The sequence below is a fragment of the Struthio camelus genome, chromosome 7 (genome assembly GCF_040807025.1).
Source record: "Struthio camelus isolate bStrCam1 chromosome 7, bStrCam1.hap1, whole genome shotgun sequence".
Classification (NCBI taxonomy): domain Eukaryota; kingdom Metazoa; phylum Chordata; class Aves; order Struthioniformes; family Struthionidae; genus Struthio; species Struthio camelus.
The window spans coordinates 36,988,172-37,012,811 of NC_090948.1; the positions used below are offsets into that span (position 1 = coordinate 36,988,172).

The 24,640-nt window shown below is 41.1% G+C and overlaps 1 protein-coding gene and 1 long non-coding RNA gene across 2 annotated transcripts; one reads left to right on the top strand and one right to left on the bottom strand.

Moving 5' to 3' along the window:
• Positions 1 to 1,232: 1,232 nt before the first annotated feature.
• Positions 1,233 to 24,256, top strand: NRBF2 (nuclear receptor binding factor 2). Its single transcript, XM_068950829.1, has 6 exons — positions 1,233 to 1,478; positions 12,932 to 13,016; positions 14,629 to 14,669; positions 15,825 to 17,896; positions 19,623 to 22,008; positions 24,119 to 24,256. The coding sequence occupies exons 1-4, from the start codon at positions 1,425 to 1,427 to the stop codon at positions 16,536 to 16,538; spliced, it is 894 nt and encodes a 297-aa protein (XP_068806930.1). The 5' UTR covers positions 1,233 to 1,424; the 3' UTR covers positions 16,539 to 17,896; positions 19,623 to 22,008; positions 24,119 to 24,256.
• LOC138067840 (uncharacterized) lies at positions 13,027 to 24,125 on the bottom strand. The gene is made up of 3 exons (XR_011142261.1): positions 23,780 to 24,125; positions 22,284 to 22,360; positions 13,027 to 13,670 (listed from the first exon to the last, which is right to left on the bottom strand). It is a non-coding gene; the product is annotated as an uncharacterized lncRNA (long non-coding RNA).
• Positions 24,257 to 24,640: the final 384 nt, after the last annotated feature.

Here is a 24,640-nt window from a genome sequence, read left to right on the forward strand (position 1 = left end):
AAAGCATATCAGAGGATTTAGGATCATTCAGAGGCCACAGACACCAGTGATGTCTGAGGCTCACATCTACAAAGCAAACAAAGGGAATCACGGGTTTTCTTTACCTGTTGATAATTTGCTTTTCTGCTTCTTGTTTTCTAAGTGCCTCATTTTCCCCTCTATCCTCTCCTCCTTCCACTGCTTTTTTCTCCTCGTTACCCTTTTATTCTTTTACTGCTGTGCTCCTATGAACTCGTGCCATCCTTAGTCCCATCTAAGCACGTAACACAGAATTCCTTTATGGCAGTTTTCTTCTCTACAGTCTTAATTAAACTCAGTGTTATCAGATGAGGGGGGTCTTGACACTCAGTAACTTAATGAGCAGCTCAGGGCTGTGCCTAGCTTATCTTGTTGCCTCTCTCAAGAGAACTTATTTGGAACAAGACTGCCAACGTGTTAGCAGGTAACTAGTCATATGGCAATTCTGGTATCACTGTCATTGTCACCTGTATTTATATGCTGTGGTAAAGACCCACAAAAAGCTGCGTTATTAGAACAGTACAACTATTCCAGGAGTTTTTCCTTCTCCCTTTCATGGTGGGGCTTAACCACTCATCCTCACAACCACCTTCACATTAGGGGCTGAGGTTACAGTTCAGACCCCGCCGCCTTTAAGCTGTACTTGGTGATACACCTCTAGGGTATTCTGCCTTAGAACAAAGCCAAACTTTTCAAGGCTGATGTTGTTTTCATATTTGTGTCACGCTCTGAAGCCAAAAGAAGCGTTTCCGTATCACTAGCGGTATAACTAGCGTTTGTAGCTTATGGTGTAAGCTCTGAAACACCAGCACCTAGCTTTCCTACAACACTTGACACCAGCGTTACGTGGGGTTTTTTTATCCCCTTCACAGGAACGTCACGCACTTACAAACCACCGGGCTGCGTCACAAAATAAACTACCAAAAAAAAAAAAAGTCACAAGAAGTCACAGCTGTGGACTCCCACCAGAAGTCCTCCTCTCGCTACGGGCGCTTTCCAGGCTGCTTACCAGAGGCGAGGCCGAGCTCCGCGCTCCGCGCACCCCGGCAGCGCCTCGGCCTCACACCGCCCCGGAGGCGGCGCCGGCGCCGGCCGTTAGGGCCTGGGCGGGGCCGGGGCCGCGGCCGTTACCGCGGCGACGCTTCCCCCCTTCCCGCCCTATCCCCTTCTCGCGCGATTTGTGACGCGACGGCGGGGCGGGGCGAGCCGCCTCTCGCGAGGCGCCCGCGCGGCGACGTCACAGCGGGCGTGCGCGGAAGCGGCCGCCGTGTTTACCGGCCGCCGGGGCGGGGCGGGGCCGGGGTGGGGGGAGGGGCGGAGCAGGGCAGGACGAGGGTCGCCGGCGGCCGGACGGGGCGGTGGGGGCCGGCGGCACCGGGAGCGGCGAGCAACCCGCCTCCGCGCCCATGTGCCCGCAGCCCCCGCCGTCCATGGAAGTGATGGAGGGGCCCCTCAACCTGGTGAGCGCGCGCGCGGCCGGGGGGGGGGGGGGCGGAGCGGGATCGGGACCCGGCGCGAGGCGCGACCGTTTTGGGGGGGGGGTTGGGGAGAGGAAGGGGAAAGGAAGACGCGACCGTTAGTGAGGAGGTGCGACCGTTAGGGGAGGGGGAAACGCGGGGTGCCGGGTCCCCGCGGGACCTGCCCGGCGCCCTGGGGCGCAGGAAGGGTCCCGCTCGCCCGGGGAGGGGGAGACGGCGGCCCGGGTGCCGCCGCGGTACTACGGCCTGCCTTGCGCGGCGCATCAGAGGAACCGAACCAGAAAGGAAGGTGGGGGAGGGGAAAAAAGAAAGAGTAAGAATAACTCTTTTCCCTTTGGGTTCCTCGGTGTCTAGTAGCAATTGGGAGAAGCCTAGAGATAACGCATAAGCGTGCGTGATGGTGTATTTAGATAGGGGTTGAGCCTGGTTCTAGATGCAAACACCAAGGGCACGGGGAGTGTTGGAAGGAGACGCTGGAGATCACCCAGGACTTAACCTGGGCAAGTTTAGAGGTTTTTCCTGGTACCGCTGTTGACTAGATACTTTTTTGATTTGAAAGGTAAGATGCTTTAAAACCTTAAATAGGTAGTGACTCTGCTTAAACTAAATCCGTAAGGAGCTCTGACTGAAACACAAACTCCTAAACAATGAATCTTCACAGAGACTAACCAGATTTTAAAACAGACTGAAGCAGCAGGGTCCTGTCACACAGACAAGGTCTAGGCACAAGAACACTTGAACCTGAGCTAGCTGGTGGGTCTGTCAAAGCTGTCTGTTGACAAAGGCCACCGAGGCAGGGATAGACAGAACATTCCCTTGAAGGGCCGTCTTGGGTCCACCAGGAGCCACACAACCAGGTGGCGGCTGCAGTGCTTCCAGGAGCACTTTTGATCCAGAAGTGGGTTAGCCACTGCCACGCAGACCTCAGAGGCTGCTGTCACTTCTGTTTTACCATTTGTAAAATGGTAAACATTTGGTTCTACCATTTGCTCCCGCTTGGTGTCAGCCTTGCCAACCCCTCACCTGCTCCACGTAGAGCCAGTCAGGTATTCCTGAATTGTTCTCTCTAGTTTCCAGAAAGGCTCATAAAAGACCACCCATGGAATTTGTTCTGCCAGTAGAACAGCAAGGCTGCCTAGATCTGAACTGATGGTGCAAAACCACTTCCGGTGCATCTGCAGCATGCTGTCTCAGACTCCCTTCACGTTGTATATTGGGGAGTTGAATGAAGCCAGCAGCAGCAGGAAGTAGATAACCCTTGAAACTTGGTGACCCCATGGGTTTGAAGTTAACCTTGCAGAATGATCATGCAGAAGGAATAAGCTGCAGCTATTTACAGACATTCTAGAAATGTTTTTTTTAAGAAGTAGATCGTTAGAGGAAAGATTTAGTGTAATTGAGGATTCACTGGTAAATGGCGGAAATCTGCACTGCCCCAATGTTGCTAATTATCACCAGTTAGCTGTGTTTCTTACCAAGACCACTTACTAAGGATTGTAGGAGCAACAAGAGTGTGACTAAAGCCTGGCTTCAGTCCTAGGAAGATGAGTCTCTGACCACAATAGGTGTGCAGTTACGATACCTGTCTAGCACCGGGCTAGAAATAAGATTAACACGCTTCTATGCAACAAATGATAGAGGAAAAAGTTACTTTATATAACCCTATACAGAAAAATCATGAAATTGCCTGTGCATATGTTTATATTGCATTTTTCTGGAGTTATATCCTAAAGCACAAAAACATTGTTTCCAGAACTCTTGCACAGTACAGTTATGAATCTTCTCATACTGAGAAATTCACTGTCTTTTCAGTTTGTACCAAGCACCATGAAAGCTATTCCACAGCAAGAGTTTGAATGGGCACAATACCTTGGTTAGAACACTCCTACCTTTTTGCAGATGTAAATAGGAGTAATTTCCAGCAGTTTTCTCAAGGTCTTCTATTCACGTTCCCTCTCTGTAATTGAGTTTGTCAGGTTTGCAACATTCAGGGAAGGTGCCAATCTCTTATAATAGGAGTGTTCATTTAAGTTATTGATGCTATTCAGTATCATTTACTTCTGTTCCTTCTCCTAAAGGGATCTCTTAGCTCAATCTAGTTCATGTGAATTGAAAAAAGCATGAGTTCTACAAATGGTTTGGCACTTCTGGAAAAGTAAAAAACCACCACACACCCCACACCGCCCCAGCACAGAACCACCTATTAGGGGGTGGGGGTGTGTACAATAAGTTAGGGCTCATTTATCTGGTATCTGTGACTAAGTACAAGGTGTTTTCCTTATTTCAGTATATCACTGCTTGCTAATTTTAGTGAAATTGGCTTTTTTAGTTGAGGCTTTTCATTAGCATTTGCTATAGTTCTTGGTTGCTGCTCCTCTTATCCTCTGGAATTTGTTCTTTAGTTGCATATTTCAGCATCTAATCTTACTTACTCAAAGGCATGGATACTTCATTTTTCTGGGGGAGGTGAACTGAAGAAAAATAGAAAACGTTAACAATTCTGCAGTATCCTAATGTCTATGTTCATCTATCTACATGTAGCAGAACCCCTGCAGTTATTTATTTGTATTAGTGGCTTTCAGTTTCAGTTATTGTTTATGTATTTGATTATTTGCTTAGCCTTCCTAATTACAGATGGCCTGCAATACCTGCTATATTCTGCTGACATTTAGTTACACTAGATTTCTATCTTCTGAAAGATGTTTATCTCAAGATAATATTTTATCTTTATGTATCTGGGCGTAAGTTAAGGCCCTGAACTATCAATGATATTTCTTTTCCTTAAGCTAATAATCTTCTAGTATCCCTAATTTACTGCTTTACTTTTATAGATGACAAATACTGATTTGCTTTCCAGTTTTTTTTTGTTATAAAAATCTGGATCTAAACAGTGGGTACAATTTACCTGTAATCTTAATAGTTGACCTCCAGGTCTTACTACTTCAGTGAGAAATTTAACTTTTTTGATTTAGTCCTTCAATCACACTTCCCCCTTTTAAAATTACTCCTGTGCTTATGTATACCTTCTTTGCTGTTGTTGTATACTGAAAGGGTTAGACTCAAAATGATTAATTTCCTTCTTTTAAGCTTTCTTGGGCTTGGTGCTACAGGACTAACTGCTGATTTGATTTTTCCACTGAACTGTCTTCAAGGTATCCATTGCACACAGAAATAATTCATTTAGGAATGAATTAAAACAACTTTTCCAAACTTGCCATCATCTGAATTACTAGAGCCTGGGAAAGCATTTTAGGGAAGCTTTGGTACTCAAGCATTCGTTTTAGCACTTCTTCTTCCTGCATAGTATACTATACACTTTGCAGACAAGAATCATCATCTAACCCCAAAAGAGTGGGTTAAAGCTCTGATCCTTATCCTGTTACTAATAAGGAAACCAGTTCAACACTACAAATGCCATAATTAGGTTATGCCTTGGAACTTAAAACTGGTATGGACCAAGTCCAGGCCCTGTGATTGCAGACAGCCACATAGTGAATATCTAGTCCAGCTGAACACTTGTTTCACACATACTCCAGTGTCATAAACCAAGACAGCTCAATATTCTTCAAATTAATCTTAAGACAGTTAGTGCAAAAGCATGAAGAGAAGTATCACAAGAAGAGATGGTCTATAAAAGATGACATTAAAAGCTTTTCTGTTTTGGCTACTATATAGGTGAGTCTCTGCTTTACTTCTGCCATCTGGTTTAGAGAAAGAATTCTGATCTCTGATTCAACAACTATTTTAACCTTAGGTTTAGAAACTAGAGAGGTCAGCCAGACACTTGTGAAGCTTTTCCATCCTTGTAAAGTACAACCACACACAGATGACCACTAGGAGCTTGGAAATAACACAGTAAAAATAAGGCAAATAGTGCAACAAGCAAGTTCCTTTTTAATCTCTTCTTGAGGTTAATACCGAGTCCAGCACCCAGAACTTCATAGCTTTGGAAGTTCTACACCTTAGCATTCCTTTACTCCATCTATTTCCATAGGGTATTATGTTCTGTGGAAACATACCACCTCTGCCTTGCATTCTGCCTACAAAGTCATAGCAATTAATATGGTTCACAAGATAACAGTCAAAGACTGGTGAATGTGTATTGCCTGTAACTTCTTGAAACGCAAGGTATCCAGCTTGAAGAGCTGTTGTTTTGCTTGATGAAAAATAAAGGACAGACTGGGGCAGGCACAAGAAAAAACACAACAAAATATATATTGCAGGAATCTCATATAATGAATGTTTTCAATATTAATGGTGTGAAACATTGGTAGTAACTATTCCAGTACGAGCTGGCCTACTGTCTGCTTTAAGACAAAGCTTAGAAGTGAGGTAAATACCATAGCTACTTGAGGGGAGAATAATGAGCAGAATAAATATGCAATATGGAAGAGTAGGGGAAAGCAGAAAGCATCTATGAAATACTTCACCAGAGACTGAAATATTTAGATCACTTTCACCAGTAAGTTTGAGACTTAATGCCAGCCTGTACCTCTGCTATTTTGATTGGAAAAGCAGGATTATCACATTAATTTGTGCAACAGAAATATCCACTGAATCCTGTTTTCGTGTTTTCCCCTGATTCTCCCCCCCTCCCCCACCACCACCAATAAAGCTCACTTGAAAGCTGCTATATTTGCTCTTCCTATCTGAAATCAAAAGAAAAAACAGATGCACTCAATTCCAAGCTCAAGCTAGAAGAAACAAGCTTCTTAGGTAGCAGAAGTGGAAGAACTTCATGATATAGAAAGTTGTTCCTAACACAGAGTCTTTTACACCAGGGCGGTAGGAGCCTTGGCTTTCCATATAGCAACGTAATCTGTAATAGGGCCATTCATTTCCGTTAAGGGAAACGCAAGGTATGAATCCATAGTGGCAGCAATGCATCTGCCTGGGTAAAGTTGATGGCAATACTGAGGTGATGCATTGGATATTCAGCTGAACAGCCTGATCAATAGTAGACTCAGAATAGCTCAACAGTGTTGTAGTTAGTCGTGTAACTACTATTTGAGCACAATTCCGAGCTATTTGTGTTGTGTGTATAGCAATTTACAGAAGCTCTGAGTCAAGAGTGTAGTTAAGTAAGCTCTGTGTGGTTGACAGAAGAGTTATTTCATCACTAGTATTTATGCTGTTTGAGTAACTAGCAGCAGTGCCCTTCTGCTGTGTCATGATGGTATTACAGATAGGTACACACATATCGAGACACAAAGTTCAGTTCTGAGTAGGCATATGTAGTACCATTTAAAGAGCAGAATGAAGCAGTCTCACAGAGGCCTGATGAAGCAGCAGAGTGAAATCACAGCTGAAGCTATTCTGATCCACCTCATTGAAATTATTGGCCCCGGGATAGTCTGTTTACTGGACCATTTGTTGTGATAGTTCTATTGTCCCTACGAAGGAGTTGATCACTTGCTACAACAGTTTGAGCCATACAGTTTAGAACTAAGCATACCTATAGGATCCCAGATTGATTTTGTTTATTGTCAGGGCAGTGAGACTGTTCTCATTTAGCCTATAACCTCCAGTTAGCAAGGCTTGTGTAGTACCAGCTGCAGCACTGTATATGAGCAGAGGAAACACGTTACTGAAATGGTTGAGAACTGTAGGTACATGAAACAGCTCTAAAAAGCCATTTGCAACTTTAGTGCTTTTATCATACTAGGTCAATCTCACTCTCTTCATCCACTTGACTATGCATTGAGTAAAAGGATCCCAACACCTTAATGAAACTGCAGGTGAACAGGGGGAGAGCTGCAGCTGTATGAAGTTTGTAGACTCCACCTAGCTTACACAGTGTGAATGTGAGTTGGTTTTGTTTCAGATCTCTTAATTGCATTTGCATGGTGAGGAACTCTGATTAGCAGATTTTGTTTTAAAATTGCAATAGGCTGGAACACAAGTGTAGTCAGAGTTATTCAGTGAAATAATGCTGGTTGGCTAAGTCACAATATTTTGGTTGCTCTTCTACCTATATATTTAGATTCCAGTGCTATTGCTTACAAGAGAGTTGAACTTTAACATCTTTACAGTTCAATACAAAGTGACTAAGAAGTCTGTTGAAATTGAGAATACCTTTTTGTGAGAGCATCATGTGCTTATTTTGCTTTATAGTTACACTAATCTGTAATTTGTAGTTGAATCATTGTTCTGTAACTTAGCTAAGTACAGGCTTTCAAAGACAGAAATTTCAGCTTACCTGTAGCTAGTGGTATTGGTTGAACAGCTGCAATGATTCTCCCGTTTTTGTAATTGTTCATCTGATCAAAATACTTTTCCCCAAGTACAGGGAATATTTTTAGAGGGTCTTGCTTTTGTTAATAAAGCTAGATATTAACTCTTTAAGTTTCATGGCAAATATGCTCCTTTTTTAGGATTTTTTTTTATGTAACTTCATTATTTTTTAATGTAACTACATGTAAATACAAGCATTTTCCATGATCCTTCTGAGTTTTGTTTATTATGATTACACTACAGTTCTAGAGCGGGCCACAGTTTATTCTTGGACTTCTCAGGTCAAGTTTTCCTACTTGTATTCTCTCTTCATTCCATTTTCTGATGCATGTGTATGCATACACATTCAAATCTTTCCAAGTTCACTATTTCCTGATAAGAAGGGATTTGAAAGATACTTCTATATGTGTAGAAGTGATGGGGGAGTGGAAAGAAAGCAATGGTAACACCTCTTTTTCATCCTTTCTTACCTACTGCTGTAAAAATCCATACAGAAGATATTCAGCACTCTTCTATGTAATACTGAAGCTATACAATGCCCTTCACTTTCTGAATCCCTTCCCTTCAAACATGTTCTCGGAGAAAACAACCTTATGTTCACAAACAAAACAGACCCCAAAAATAGATCCCTTACCTCTTAGGAAAAATCCCCTCATCTTTGCTTTCAGTAGTAAGAGAGCCTAGTTATTGAGTCTTTCTGGCAAAAATAACCAGCATCCACAGCCACTAGCGTAAAGTAGCTGATGCTAGCAGCAAACACTGGTTGTACTTGAAACAAGTATGGACTGTTATATTATACAGAACTTCCTTTACAGTCAGCTTTCCTCAGGCCCCTTCATTTTAAATTTTATCAGTAAGCAAACCACTGCAATTTGCTTCATAATCATATTAAAAAAAAAGTTTCTAGAGAGCCCCCTGCAATTTACAAAGGGGACAACAAGCTTAAGATCTTATGCAAGGCTTTGTCCAATAAGGAGCTGTACCAAACATACACAAGAGGACTGTTGTAAATTATTGCTCTTAGGAGAGGGTAGTAGAGTTGCTGTGTTTGAAAATACATAGTTAATACATCTACATCTTAAAAATACTGTGGGATTGAGCAGATTTTCCCCCCCCCCCCCGTTAATCTTCTTTCTATTATAACTAGTAATCAATTGAAGTTATATTAGAGAAGCAGCCTTTTTACAACCTAAGCTAGGATCACATGGTGGTAATCCTTTAAGTTGTAATACTTTGTCTTCTCCAGAAGGAAAACTAGTATGGCTTTTTATAGCTTAAGGGAGCAGTAAGAAGTGTGACAAATGGGCCTTGTAGCTTCCCTTCATATGGCCTGCAGTTCCATGATTATCTTCTTTTTATTGCATGAAAATTAGTTGAGTGTTAGTTTTTGACCTGTTAAAGAAAGCTTTAGGCAAAGAAGATATCTGCATTGCTGCTTTAGATGGTTGTTTGATTAATTTTTGATTCTCTTACTCAAAGATTACACAGGTAAAAAGCTTGGGTTAGTTGGGTAGAGAACCAAGTAGGAGTGTTCCTCTGGAACATCAGCACCAATTTAAAAATAAGAATACCATCTCTTAACATTTTAGCTACAGTTAGAAAGTTTGAGGAAAAACTTTATCTTACCTGCTTCTCTAGTTCATCCAGAGTGAGTCAAGTGATGGAGCAAGACATGCATGAACCCATTGAGAACTAAATATATTAGAGGAACTTCAGGAAGCTTTTTACCTTGGTCATCCTTCACTCACACCTGCTTCCTCTTATGAAAGTCGAGTTGTTACAGCTGTCAGTTTGCCTACTGGGAATTCCTGCTTGTCTGGATTGGGAGGGACATCTGGAAGTAGTTGTCAAACTACTTCCCCCTCCTCTCTATTTCCATAGCTTGTTAATAAATTGTAATTATTCTTACAACATATCCTACAGAGATTTCCAATACTGCAACTGAGAAAGGAAGGAGAAATCAGATATATGGACCAACTGCAGTTATGCAGCAGCTGTTTCTGTAATCATCGCAGTAGCAAGACCAAAATCAGAGCAGTCCTGCTTGAATCTGTTAGGAACCAGCATAGCAGCTCCAGAATTGTTGTAACCATCCTCTTTTAGCATTGCATCAATTCAGGAATAAACTTAAAAGCCACTTTTTCACTCTGTGATAGTACTAATTCTTCTGTTGCCAGGTTTTATAGTGGGATACAGTGTGCTCTGAGTTCAGAATAGATTTTCTAACAATGGTTTGGATGCTGTGTGTGCCTAAATGTAATGGAGCACTAAGAATACACGCACTGACTAGACAGACTGGAGAAGTTTGTCCGTGATACGTGGCATATTAAGCATCCAAGTACTTCTGTTACAGATTCATCACTTGCTGCTAGGAAACCAGCACCATAATTTTCTTCAAACTGCTGGTGATGAATGTGCTACCATTAAAATGGGAGAAATTCCTTGGTCTTTGCACAGTCAACTAATTGGAACAACCACTTGCAGGGTGGAATAAATGAGTAACTATTTCCTTGTCAAGCTGGCAGAAGCATGTACAAAATGAGGAATTTTCCCATTATCATTAACTGCAAAACACCAACTTTCTCAAATGCAGCTGTGCTGAAACGCTGCTGTTTTTCTCTGCTGCTGTTCCTGTTGTTTCCACTGGTGAAGTTTGTTACTCTGCATCAGAATAAGCCTGACATCTATGTATTTTAATGTAATAGCAAGAAAGGAATTTTGTCCTTATAATCAAAGAATCCTAACTTGTCTTTTTGTTAGCATCTCTGGGTTGTTGTTTTCCTATTTGTTTATTTATATTCTAGCCCAGCTGCGTTAGACACCCTTCAACTTCACTGGGAGTTAATTGAGAATGGAAATAATTTAATTGCTCAATCAAATAACAGATTGGCCTCAAATGTTTTGCCTATGCTTCAGTGATTTGAGTAAGACCATGCTGCAACAGTTTAAAACATATGAAAAACAACCTTTGAAAGTAACCAGTTTCAAATTCTTATCTGTAGAAACTAATAAGTGGAACCAAGCCTCTGGCTTGCTGAATTGCTTTATTAGATCATCTGTCTCTAGATACACTGTTTCCTCTTTCAGATTCCCTGGTTTCTTAGACCTGCCTGTGCAGCTTGCAGAAGATACAAATTTATTGAAAAATTGTTTTGCGAGGAACCAGTTCAGGTGTTTTTATGTCTGTGACATAGCTAATTTGTAAATGGATGAGCTGCCATGAATAACTTGACGAATTGGCTCTATATGAGTTGATACTCGTTTGTTCATGCTCATGGGAAATAAATTTATCTTCCTGGCATATGTCATTTGTAGCAGTCCATAGACAGAGGCCATAAAGTAGATGATGTTCCAATAGCAAACCACTTCCTCTGCTGAGATTATTTAACCTCAAGGCAGAAGAAATAGAGAATGTTAACAATGCCATGAGGATAAACACCACTGAAGTATTTGCTCTGAAGAATCAAGGAGATGTCTTTTGGAACACTCAGTATTAACATATTAAAATCAGTTTTTAGCAAAGTCAAATGCCCAAATCCAGTGCTATAACTGCTAGGGGATTGCTTAAGAACAAACGTTGCCCAAAAGAGTGCTTTTGGTAGAAACCGTACTCTTCTCCGTTAAAAATTCTCCACTTGTTCTTATATCAAATCCCAATCTATTCCCCGATTTGTGGTGTCAGAGCTGCTAAAATTCTAGCAGAAAATTGAATTTACTGCAATACTGTAGATATTATGTTGATTTGGAGGCAAATGAAAACAAAGAAACTGATCTGAATTTTGAAACTTTTTTTAATGGATGTTAGTATAAGTATCATATCAGTCCTGATAGAATTGTATTACAGTCTTTTTTCTTTTTCTTTTTTGTCATGCCTTTGATGCTTCTGCCAAGACTGAGGGAGACAGAGAAAAGTGCAATTCCATGAACAAGGCCTGTAGAGATCCAGTTGTTCTGACATCTTAGGACATGGACAAATGCTCTCATTTTTATGTAGATTGTGGAATATGCTTAAGGGAAGTCACAAGGGTGACTCTTGTATTAACCAAACGTCTGAAAGCTGATACATTATGCCTTTTTTTGGGGTGAAGGGAAGGAACAAGAGTATTTTTATGGGTCAGAGCCATACAGAGATACAGAATTCAGGCTTTCACTACCTATTTCCCCTAAAAGTTAAGCCAGTGTAGGTCCAGCATGGGGAAGCAGTAATTTAAAAAAAATAAAGCAGCAAAAACTTTTTCAGTTTCATAAGTGTCTTGTCTTGTTTTGCAGAGCTGGTGCTTGGCTCCTGATATCTGATTACTTGAAATTCAAGATGTAGTAAAGCAATGTTGGATAGCATGTGTTACTGAGAGTCTTGCCACTTAGTAGCTGCAGTCATTCATATTGCATAGCTTGTCTAGGAGGAAGGACCATAAAAAATCATATCTTGTAGTAATGATGAAAAGACTTGCTTTCATGAATGTTGCAGTGGTGGTTATGCACTCTTGTTCCTAACTGAGCATATGCAAACACTGGTTACTTACATCCTTAATCTACCCTAGTGGTTTATATTAGTGGCTTGCAAATGCTAGTATAGCCTGAACTGTTGTACAGCAATAATGTGGCTTTGATACTTTTAACTATGGATTCGCTTATTCCATTAAAATTGATGCATGCTGTGAAGAAAAAAAAAAAGCAAGGTCTTTTCCAATTTGCCTCTTTGCAAGAGGCAAAACCTTCTGGACATGGGGCAGCAGAAATATCAGACTAGCTATAATCTGAAATGTTTCTTTTCGTTTTCCAGCTACATGGTTCAGATATCTTGCATTCTGCCACCTAAATTGTTCCTAAATACTTAAAGCTTCTCTTAGCTTCTGTGGGCTATTAGTCTTTTACACAAATACAGTGAATACCTACAAAGGCAAAGATGTACTTGCTGAGGAAGAGCTTCAAACAGATTTCATGGTGTTGTACACACTATCTTTGCTACATTAGCAAACTTCATTTCTTACCTGTACAATATGGGTTCTTGTAAGATGAATATTAAAGATAGTATTCAAAAAGAAACTACATTAAAACCTCTGAAAGGACTGAGAGATCTGAACCTAAAAGCCTGAGAATGGAAATCAGTGCAGGATACTTAGATGAGTGAGTAACTTTTAAAATGGGAGAAACTATTTGTGGGTTAACCCTCACTGATGTAATGCTCTTTTTATTTTAAGGCTCATCAGCAGAGCAGAAAAGCAGACCGTTTGTTGGCAGCAGGAAAATATGAAGAAGCAATTTCTTGTCACAAAAAAGCTGCTGGTGAGTAGGTATTTCTCACATTCCAGCTTTTCAGATCAGTTTCTAGATTCACCTGCTTCATGTAATTAGAATATCTAGTAACTTACAGAGTATTATTTTTATTCTTCAAATGTGAATTTATTTTTTCAGTCCAGATCAAGGTCTCTTTTGGAAACTTGTTCTCTTAACCTGAGCAGCTGCAGCCAGAAGTTTCCAAAGTTGTTTTTCTGGGGATAGTTATCACGGTTAAGGTAGTTCTTGACTCATGATGAAGCCAACACCTTGTGTCGTACATGGACTGCAGATGGAAACCTGCTGTAAGCTGGTTTAACTTTACACTTCATCTTTTCTTCACTTCTTTCATAGCTGTAGTAACTTGCTTTCTCTGTTGATGAAGAAAATACTTACACACAACCTTTTTTAAAATAAAAACTAAAAGACTAGTTTATTTACTTCCATTTTCTAATGTCTCAATGAAGAAAACAGCTCTTGAAGGGCGGTGAGCTCAGCTCCCCTAGAACTCAAGCAAAACAGCAGATTACACTGGAGGCCTTGGTGCTGCAGTTGACAGATCCCTGTTAAGTGAGATTTTGTTCATCTACGTGTCCATTTAACTAGTCACGCTTAATTATTTGTGTTGGAGTCCATCGGGTGACTGACAAAGAGCAGGAACCCCTTGGCAGAAGAAGAAAGAGGAAGTTTTAATTGGTGCAACAGATAGGACGTTTCCAGTGACAGGGCTTGTGTAGAGACAAAGTAAGCGGTTACTCTGAACATCCTAACCTAGATACCAGGCATTCTTGCTTCCCATTCATAAATACTAGAAAACCCCATAGAGTGAGAAACTGATAATTTCTTTGGTATTTATGAATACTCTGAGCAATGAGGGATGGCACTTAAGTTCTCATATAGAGACTTTTCTTTTTTGTTCCTTCATGTCACATACTAAGACAAAACCTAAAAATATATGGAACGTTTCTTGTTTTTCTTCAGCTGATGATTCTGCACCGTTATCTTACATCCTTCTGAATTTGATTTAGAAGTTCTTATGCCTCATTTGTCATTTTCAGTACTAGCAAGATATGCACAAAGACTTCAGTGCTGCTCTGGGCACCTTTCCTGGTTTGGAGGGGAAGTTGATGAAAAAAGTGGGGAACTGTGGACTGTAGTTCTTCATCAAGAGCATAACTAAAAAGCATTGCTTCAGAATATTGGCATATAATGAGAGGGGATTTTTACTTAATGCATTTTAAGGAAAAACATTGCATCTCGATCCTGACTTGTGTTGCTTCTCATCATGGGGAAGTTGTTCTTCCTGGCATTTTCTGGAAATGGCTGCCATGATACTAGGCTGGTGTCCTCCTCTGAAGGACAAATTGGAACAATCTGAGCTGACAAGATGCCATGGCAAGGGTGTAACCTGTATTAGATAATCTCATGCTAACTTTTTCAGACTCTTGAAAAACAGAATGTGTTTCCAGCCACTGTAATTTGGTGAATACTTTGGCTCTCTACCGCTTCTTTTATGTAGGGGTTCAGAACGTGTAAGGTTTGAAGCTTTTTCTTAGCTTTTAAGGAAATATTCAGGTTTTGTAATCCTACCCTAAGTGTTTTTCAATTTTCTCTTCTGCAGCCTACCTTACAGAAGCCATGAAACTGACCCAGTCGGAGCAGGTGAGAGCTAAGCGCAGCGGATGCCAGAATCAGCCATAGCTCTGTTGTTTGCCTGTGTGTATATTGTGCTCTGACTGATCATAACCCTCCTCTACGGCAACCTCTGCCTTGTTTTCGGAGATCCGCGGCAACTGCACCAGGCGTTTTAGAAGTGCTGAGAGGCTCTTCTTCCGTGAGATTTTTGCCAACTTTACGTGGAGTGGGGATATGAGAAGTAGTAACCCATCCAGAGGTTCCCAAGCAAGAGTTTCTAGTCTGTAAGGCCAGCCTTCAAGTAGGTGATAATTAGGAAACTAGTTCTCACTTTTGCTGTTAGGTACTTGAGCTGTTTTGCTGAGACACAATAGCTGGGCATCTCATCTACAGCGTATGATTTTGGTTACGTTTATCCCGAGCGGGGAATCTCGAGGACAACAGTCCTCTACCGTGCTCCTTCGTTGCACAAATCTGTCTATGGATGCAGTAATGTAGTCTCCTCAGCACTTTTGTAGCAGCAGGCTTTGAGTTCAGCCAATATTAAAACAGTCCCTGGAGATCTGACATCTGTCTTTCCTCCCAAGGGCCATTCTGATAGAAAAATGGTAACCTCTTTCCCAGGTGGTTCCTGTGAGTTATTAATGCCTCCCCCCTCCCCCGCCCCTTTAAATATGGCCAAATCATTTTGGACCATATCAGGCCTTGGAGCACTTTTCTGCTTCGTGTTGGTGTTATTAATATGTTAAAACCCAGAAGTTCTATGCATGCGTCATCATAGAAGCATATAAATATTTTGTAGTATTTGGCTATAGATAAAAGTGTGGTTGTGCATTCCAAGCACATATCTTCCTTGCTAGTGTCGCTCACACATCAGTTAAACTCTTAGTGTCTCTGCTCAAAGGTGTTACCATAGCCTGAGTCAGTGACTTAAAAACAAAAACAGATGTTAACTCAGTCCTTAATAATACCACTAGTTATGTTAAATTTGGGTGACGTCTTTGAATCTGTTGTATTGTACAAGAAGGGAGAACTCCTGATTGGATTTAGTAACTGAATAACAAAAGGCTCCTCCCCTCCCTGTGGCATGTTGTGATGCTGGTTCTGTAAACTTAACTTGCATGAATATTCAGGTAGGATTAGGGACCACCTGTTAATTTGTTTAATTTTGTTCTTACACAGGCTCAGCTATCACTGGAATTACAAAGGGATAGTCACATGAAACAGTTACTGCTCATCCAGGAGAGGTGGAAAAGGGCAAAGAGAGAGGAAAGGCTGAAAGCCCAACAGCATGCTGACAAGGACATAGCTGCACATCTTCAGACTTCTTGTAAGCTATCTGCTGAAGAATCTGATGATCAAAATGTATTAGTTCCTATTACTCAGAAATACAGCCCTTCGGCAGAGAAACATCTACAGGATGTTCAGGGTGTCTTTGACAGGGACCCGGATACACTGTTATTTCTGCTTCAGAAAAAAAAGGAGCCATTGGAAGCATGTATTGGGAGTAAAGCTCCAAAAGATGACAAAACAATAATAGAAGAGCAGGCAACCAAAATTGCAGATTTGAAACGGCATATAGAATTTCTTGTAGCTGAAAATGAGAGATTAAGGAGAGAGAACAAGCAGTTAAAAGCAGAAAGAGCTAGACTCCAAAAATCTCCAGTAGAGAAGGAGTTGGATGTAGATGCTGACTTTGTAGAGAAGTCAGAGTTATGGGGTCTGCAGCAACATTCAGAAACTACTTCAGCTGCAAGTTGGCAGAAGTTTGCAACAACTGCTGGGAAGGCAAAGGACATTCCCATACCCAACCTTCCTCCTCTGGACATCCCGTCCCCCGAACTGCCTCTGCTGGAACTCTCTGAAGATATACTGAAAGGACTGATGAATAGTTAAAAACCATGACAAGTGCTCAATGTAGTTATCCAAACTGAGAAAAGGGAAAACCACCAGGACAATGATGATCTGAGAGCAGAAACATCTAACACAATCCTACTGTTGGAGAACAGGCATTAAAGCAACGTTGTTACTGTGAAATACACATCATATCTGATCTACTTCATAAAATTTAAAGGTACCATAATCGGTATAAGATGACAAGCTCTTTAGTCTTTCTCCCAATGTTTCAAACCAAATGACTGCCTGGAGAATGTTTCAAATAACACAATCCTTCAGGGTTTTAAAGTATGCTATATGTAATAGTTATCTATAATGCCATAAATGATGGTGCAGAACTTAACTGTTATGGTTGCCAGTTGGCTGCCACTTCATATTGAAAAATGCTTTCTAGCATGAATTTAAACTGTGCATTTCATTATGCATAACTCTGTTAATTCAGATACGGTGCAATTTATACACCTCCTAGATGGATTAATGTGCCACACTCTACACTCCTGACCATGCTAACCTCAAGTCAGGAGAGATTTAAGTTTCCATTCTATGAAGGAACCAACTTACTAGTTTTGTTGACAAGGTTTTTTTTGGGGTTCTCTGTTTACATAACTAATCAGGGTGCATTGCATTGAATCTAGCTATTGGTTTCTGTATAAAGTGACATGTTAAAAAAAAAAATCAATACTTAGGGAAAAATACCCTTTTTGTTTTCAGTGATGCATGAATGGAAGTAATTCGAGCTGGCAGTATTTGATTGAAAAAAAAATTGTTTACAGCTTAACCTGATTCAAAAAGGATATGAAAATAAAAACCAAGGTGTTCTGACACTAAACGTGTGTTAAATCTCTATGAATGTTGCAGAGTATAAAAAAATAAATTAAGATTTATACTTGCTGTTTTAGTGCACATATACAGCTGAACTTCGGTGTGTTCATCCTTCAGCAAATACTGGAAAGCTGCGTTGAATTCACAGGACTTTCCTGATACATGAAGTGATTTTGCTAACAGCTTGCTTCTAACACTTACAGAGAGCTGAAGAACAGAGGAGATAGCAAGGTGCATTTACGACAGTCTGCCTTGAGCTGAATGAATCCCACTGGGGGAGGTGCGCGCATGCAATCCATATTTCCTTTTTTGAGGGGGGCGATCAGCCCTCCTGAGCGCTCGGCCTCGTTCAGTGCTGCTCAGCCAGTGCCCTGCCCGAGAGGCACTCCAGTGTTGCCTGAACCAAGCTTTCCTTCGGTCTGCGTGGGGTTGCAACACCCTGTGGAGTCATTAGCTAACTTTAGATGTTACGGTTCGTGAAACTTGTGAATTTCTGCAAGCTTCTCCAGTCTAACTTATTCTTGTATTGTTACAAGGTAAGTTTGCTCTTTTTGGGTGCATTTTTCTTCCCGAATACTCTAGAACAAGAACACCTTACTACTGTGCAGCCTCTCCCCTTACCTTTGTATACCTGGTCTGTCCCCTGTGCTTGCTAGGAAAGGATGAGGGACTGAAGGCAAGAAAAAGTCTATGGAAATGAAACCACGACAAGTATTAGAGGAGCTCCTTCCTACTGAATTGTTGCAGGAAACTAATCTTTCTGGGAGAAAAAAAGGTTATTTTTTTCTGTTGGAGTAGTTTAGCACATGACCACGCAGGACAGCTGTGATGACCTAATCTAGTCCAAGTCAGTCTCAGTTTCTCATATACAGACAAGATATTTTGTCCACTATCATCCGCCTAGCTGGCTTTTACAGCTAGTAAGTCAGTGGAGTGTAGTATTTCTACTCATTCAAGTAAAACAGAGAAAACAGGATGTGCTCATGAGCAGGAAATAAAATTATTTAACCACCTATCTCATTTCACTGCCAGGGATGTTAGCACAGTGCTGTTAGATATAGACAGCCATTTCAGCTGCCTCTACAAACAGCAGCTACAGAAGTTATATTCTCCTGGCCCATTACAGGAAGCAATTTTGAGCCTGGCTATCTCTGCTGAAGAATCAGGATTCTACATAGAGGGTAGGGGGATTACAAGCTGTAGCTTCTGTTTTTTAGCTATAAGCTATTTGTCCCTTAATAGTTGCCGCAGCAAAATACTAGCTCCAAAAGAAGCCACTTCTGTGTAGGAGCATGTCCAAGTAGGGACAAACTCTGTGCTGCTACTTTTGAGAATGTTCTTAAAGCTTTTCGCTCTCCTGCAATTTAAATGTTTGTTTACTCTGTTCTTGCAGTCTATCTACTAAATACAATGCTGCTGCTGAAATCATACTGAAGGGAACATGGCTTAGGACTGAGAGCAGCAGATAGTTCTGTTTCCGTTCCCATGAGTGATGCAGCATAGAAAGTGGATGCAACGTTCTCTTTTATAGGATGGGAGTTCCTAGGCTGAAGTATAAGCACTGCTGTGAGCCAGTTCAAAAAGAGGTGGAAAGCTGAGTATTTCTGTAATACCCAGTTCGTCCTAGGCCTAGGCCTGGTGCTACTAGTAAAAAGTCAGATCTAATCTGTCTGACTGAAGTCACTCATAGCCTAATGAACAACGCGCACGCTCCTGCCGAAGGGAGGGCCCTAGCGCTGCTCATCTCTTCTCCCTTCCCTTGCAGGGCATGGTCAGCCAGCTGCCAAGCCTACAGAGAAAAAGACATTATGGGAGCAGGTGGGGTCATCACCCCTTTTGGCAGCAGCACAGGATATTTATAAAACAACATCTTACCACTGAGAATCTCTGTAACATTGAATAATTATATTTGCTTCTGAAGTGCTTTAAATTCCAGGGGAAATGTTACGTATATGAAGTTAAGATGAAGTATTTTGATTTTATCAAGTAAGAAACTCTTCAATATGTGTTTAGAACTAAGCAATTACAGTCAGTCTACAGAATGACAAAAATTCTCATAGAGAATATTCACCAGTATAAGACAAGTTTTATATATATATATATATATATATATATTTTATACAATGCCATTTTATATATATTTTATATATATATAAAATATATATATATATAATGTTTAAGAAAACACTTTCCCAAAGTCTGTCGGTATTTAGTTTATGCCCTAATAATTTCAAATTGTTTTAAATTACTTTTGCTTTTCAGCTTGAGTTCTTGCATTGTGAAACGATAAAAAGAAGAACCTGATTTATCTTCCCTACACCTCTGGATTGGTTTGCATTACTGTTTACATACCTCCTCCCATGGATAGCTTTACCTTTTTCTTTTTTATTTCCCTTCCTCATTTTCCCTTTTTTTCTACCACTTCCTCCACAAGATGGAGTTAGTGGACTTGTGCTTAGAGGAGCAACCATTAAGCTGCAGAAGGACAGTAAGTATGTTCTCTCTTGCTAATATATACTTGTTTTTTGACGCTGCTCCAGGCTGATTTTTTCCACGCCTGGAACAGCCCAGATCAAGTTGACCACTTTTAAAGTTTTTCTTTGCCACAGACTGCCATCTAGTGGATATCTAGCATCTTGCTTGGTTCGTATCAAAACATAGAGCCCCCGTTTTCTGATACAGAACATGGTCTTCCTTTTCCTTACTATCACCATTTTAGCAGGCTTGTTCTGAAAGTCTTTCAGGAATAAAGAAAAGGTATAGTATGTGAATACTATACATAACGTAAGCAATTTAGTCATTTATCTTTGTGCATGAACTATAGAAGCAACAGCAATGTGATAAGTTATATGTGGTATACAATGTGTAATCCAAAGCCTATTACTGTAAGTGGAAAGATTCCCATAGGCTTTGAGTGTGATCTGTGGTGTTCTATACTGGACATAATTAAAAACTTCTGTGGTTGATTATTTCAAAGTGTCTCACCAAGAACCAATTTTAAACATGTGTCCAGACACTGACTTCTATTCATAGACTTTGCTTTACCACAGAAACCACTGTTGTCTTGGAATACAGAAATATTATCCCTGTTGAATATAGCCAACATATGTTTTGCAAAAAGAAATGTAATTACACAATCTCTGACTATATCCCCACAGAAGGGGAAACCAGAGAAAGGCAGCTGGGAAGCAACGTGGAATCTCTTGAGAATAAAATGTGCAGACTACACCACCAGTTGCTACTTAAAATGACAGCTAAAACCAAAATACAGAAGTGTGGGGTTTTACATTTTGGTTTTACATAAAGGGAAAAGAGGATCTTATGACCTCTTCCTCTGAGAGCATTTCAATTTTCAGGAACTCTTTGGACTTGAATTCCTTCCTACTCTCATGTCAACAGCAGCTCTTTTGCCATCTGCAATCCCCATTGACCTGCTTCCAGCGATGGGGATTACCGTATCAGAAATCCATGTGCAATTTGAATAATATAGAAAATGATGTCTCTGGGGGCAGTCATGCATATACAACAGCTCTTCCACTCACAGCTAAATGCAAGTTTATTCTCACGTTTATCCTCCCTGTTTTAAGAGAACACACATTAAGGAAGGATAGTTCTTTGAAGAAATGAAAGCAAGCTAGCAAAATAGATGGAAAAAGGCAGGAAAATTCACAATAGCTATTAAAATCCCTTACTGAACAGGACTAAAAATATGGAAGAAAACAAAAAGTCCATCTAGTAGAACTATCTAAAAGTAATCAGAATGGTATTGGTGGCTGCTACAAATCAGTCTAAGGCTGGACAATACTTGCCAGACTTTTCTGCCTGAATATGTGGCACGTGAAGTTTAACTGTATACAAAGGAATTCATTGCTCCCTAAAGATGGGGAGCTATGGCCATCTTTTCTCCCACCTCCTATTTCCCCTCATGTTTGTTTTACAGTCTAGAATTAACCTAAACTTACCCAAGCTTTCTGTCCGGTAATCATTTGAAATACTCCCTCAGGCCCATTTGCTGCAGGAGTTAAGGTATTACTGAGATCAAACAATATAAAATCCTTAGAGCTGTAAAAATACAGGATTTCCTGCCTCAGAGCTACTAAAATCTACTCTAATTCCACTGAGGAAGCACAGAGCTACAATAAAACCACATGCCCTGGGACTGGAAAATGAAACAGGCGTCTATGTCAAGAATATATGGTATTAACATGGTTGGAAGGTACCAGGAATGTTCACTTTGTAACATAACAGTAAAAATCTTCCTCTCCATCACTGCAGCTTCAGAAAGGTCCGAGTTTAAAATGCAACTGCCTGCGCACAACACATCAGGTAAAACATGTCTTCAATTAGCCCTGAGACAACATTTTCCTACTAGCTAAATTTAGATTCTAACTTCCTCTTCAAAACCTGCTAAAACAAATGAAAAAAAATACAGAATTAGTTTGTGTGTGCTTCTAACTCTACAAATCATTTATTACCCCTTGCTCAGAGTCTCCTTGGTCGCCCTGCTGAGGTGGAATAAAGGATTCAGCTGTGGACACTGCATCAGAGGAGCCCCCTCGCCACTGCCTGCTCCCCTGCCCTGCCTGGGGCACGTATCATGAGAACAGAAAAGGGAGAAAAGGAAAGGTGGCAGTCCCGCTAACAAAGAGTAAGTCAAGAGGTGGAAAGCAGGAGCGCAGTGGAGAGCTGGTGGTGTTCTTTGAGAGGCAGAATTTAGGGGGGAGCAGGGGGCGTAGGGCAAAGGCTGAGTCTAGGAGTCACAAGGGGAGCGGGCCTGGCGACAGTGAGGTCTGAAGCCTGTAGGGGAAAGCAGCAAAACGTGGCGGCGATGACGAGCCGCGGAAGGGTGGACTGTCTGCAGCAAGAGCGGGAGAGGGTTTGACAGGATGTCAAGGGAGAGAGCATGAACAAAATACCACCTACCAGAAAGGTCAGAGCGTGTGAGAGCGTAGTACTGATCAGACGGAGGACACACACAGATCTGAGCAATTTCCATGGAGCTGGAAAGGTAGAATAAATTGATTTTAAAATCATAACCACATTTCTCTGACATTATAACCACATTTCTCTGACCTATGCAACATGGACCATAGAGTTTCACAGTCAGCAATTCCATCAATCCAGTAATGTCTGTTTTGAGCTAAAACATGTCACAGGCAACCAACTATGCTGAAAGAGTTCAGGCTGTAGCACCCCCACTTTATTCATTAATTACTCACTATTAACAACATCTACGGTTAAAATAGGGAGACTGTGGTCTTGCTCGTTTCACATGCGGCAGTAAAGTGGACAAGGACCGTGAGGCGGCCTTGGAAAGGGGGGAGGGAAGGTGTATGTGGGGGAAAGGAGGGTTTGCAGGTTTGTTGGGTTTCTTGAGCTTTCAAACAGGAGAACAGAGCCAGAGAGGAAGAGTTTTGTGAAGAGCAAAGTAGATCAAGAAAGAGCTTAGTCTGAAGAGGAAGGTGGTAAGAGGACATGATACTTCATGTTCTTGCTCCAGAAGCAGCTGACAGTGCTCCTGCGCTCAAAAAGCTCCAGCTGATGCCAAGAAATGCTTTTTAGCTATCTTAAAATAGTTAAGATCCTAGATCAGAAAAACTCATGAAGAATTTTCAGGAAAAGAGCAGGGCAAGAACATTCCCAGTGCAGCCTGTCAGGCCATGGAAGTGGTCAACAGGGAGAGCAGCCCCTGAAAACAAAACAAAGTGCCCCTTCCCCTGTGCACACTGCCACAGCCTCAGCTTTCGACTTCTGAAATTCCCCTTAAGGCCTCGCTTCCTGCTCCCCTCTGCTGCATCTGAGCAGTGAGCTTGAGCCCAGTGCCAAGGGGCCAGAAATCTTAAGACACTGCATAAACTGCATTTGGTATATTAAGTATTAGACAGAACAGGATTTTGGCCCCCTTTCTTGGTATTTGGAGTTAGCTGTCAACCTAATTTTTTGTGGTCTACTAATCGATGCAGCATGTGACTCAAGAGTCTTCCCAAGCTGATGGCAACAAAAGGCTGACAGCACTCCCCCATCCTGTTTCTGCCACGTTTTCCTTGTTCACTCATTTTTGGCTTCTCAGTTCTCTTCTCCTCCCATTAGTTACTGGGGAAACACTGTCAATGTTGTGGGCAGTTCACTGCAACAGCTGCAAGCTCAGGACAAAGTCAACTTACAAAGTGATTTGCAAAATGCAGCAAGTTATGTTTTTACACACTGCGAATGCATCAGATATACCCATTAACCATGATTTTTTTAAACTATACATCTAGCCTAACTACAATATAAATTTACTACATATAAACTCTACTAAACAAATGGATAGTTAATTATTGACTCTATAGTGAAATCATTATTTCTATACTTCCAACTGATTTTTAAAACTTATCAATTTATTTTTGCTGCTAAGGAAGCAGAGGAGATCTACTTACCCCAATGATTACGCAGCACTTCGTGTAACACTGAAGCTTCATCCTATCAGCTTTGTCTCTCCAAAATGAGATCTTTAAAACCTGTCAAAATATCAGCCTTTTTTTCCCAGAGTGTTCTTGCTGTTTCTCCATCAGTTTCACCCACGTGTGTTTTGGAAGATTATCCTCTTTATCATAAACTTAAGGATTAGTCAGCAAAAAAATTTTGGAACAGGAAAAAAAAAAGTCATAAAGGAAGGAACTTTAATAGTCATACTTTGAAATAAAAATTAGCCTCCTTTCAGTGATTCGCTTGGTTATCATTTGAGGAGTTAAGAACTTATTTCTTCAATCGCGCAGGTAACGTGGGGACCCTTCCCCAAGTCAGTAAGGCCCATGAGGTGAGAAGGCCGTATTTAATTCGCTGCGGGGGCCCCACGGGACATAACAAAGCTCAGCTCTTCAGAGGTACCTGGCTGCTCTCCGCTGTGAAATTAGTGACAGAAAACACCTAGATACCGTTGAGAAGAGGCAGACCACGGAGTCTGAGGCTTTCACCAGGACGGACACAGTAACAAGGTGACACTTTCGGCTATTAAGTTAAGAGAAACCAATTGCTTCAGTTCAACCCAGCTACAAAGACAGTCACAGCAGGAGCGAGCGAGCTCTGGTGACAGCTCATGCCCCAACAACTGCTCTTTGTTTAGAAAGAAGTAAAACGGCAGCGGGGGGAAGGGGATCAGACTCGGCAGCAATAATGCAAATTTGAGTAGCCTCAAAAAATTTCCCCAATGCTAGAACTCAATTCAGGGGAAAAAATATTTAGGCTTATGACTAAAATTAGCCTATTTAGACATCCTGAACTTTAAAAAAGTAACTTCC

Bases quoted from the DNA above. Each gene is read 5' to 3' on its own strand.
- NRBF2 (XM_068950829.1), top strand. From the start codon at position 1,425: ATGTGCCCGCAGCCCCCGCCGTCCATGGAAGTGATGGAGGGGCCCCTC. The intron at 1,479-12,931 runs GTGAGCGCGCGC...TTTTATTTTAAG, and splicing joins TGGAGGGGCCCCTCAACCTG to GCTCATCAGCAGAGCAGAAA. The intron at 13,017-14,628 runs GTGAGTAGGTAT...TCTCTTCTGCAG, and splicing joins TTGTCACAAAAAAGCTGCTG to CCTACCTTACAGAAGCCATG.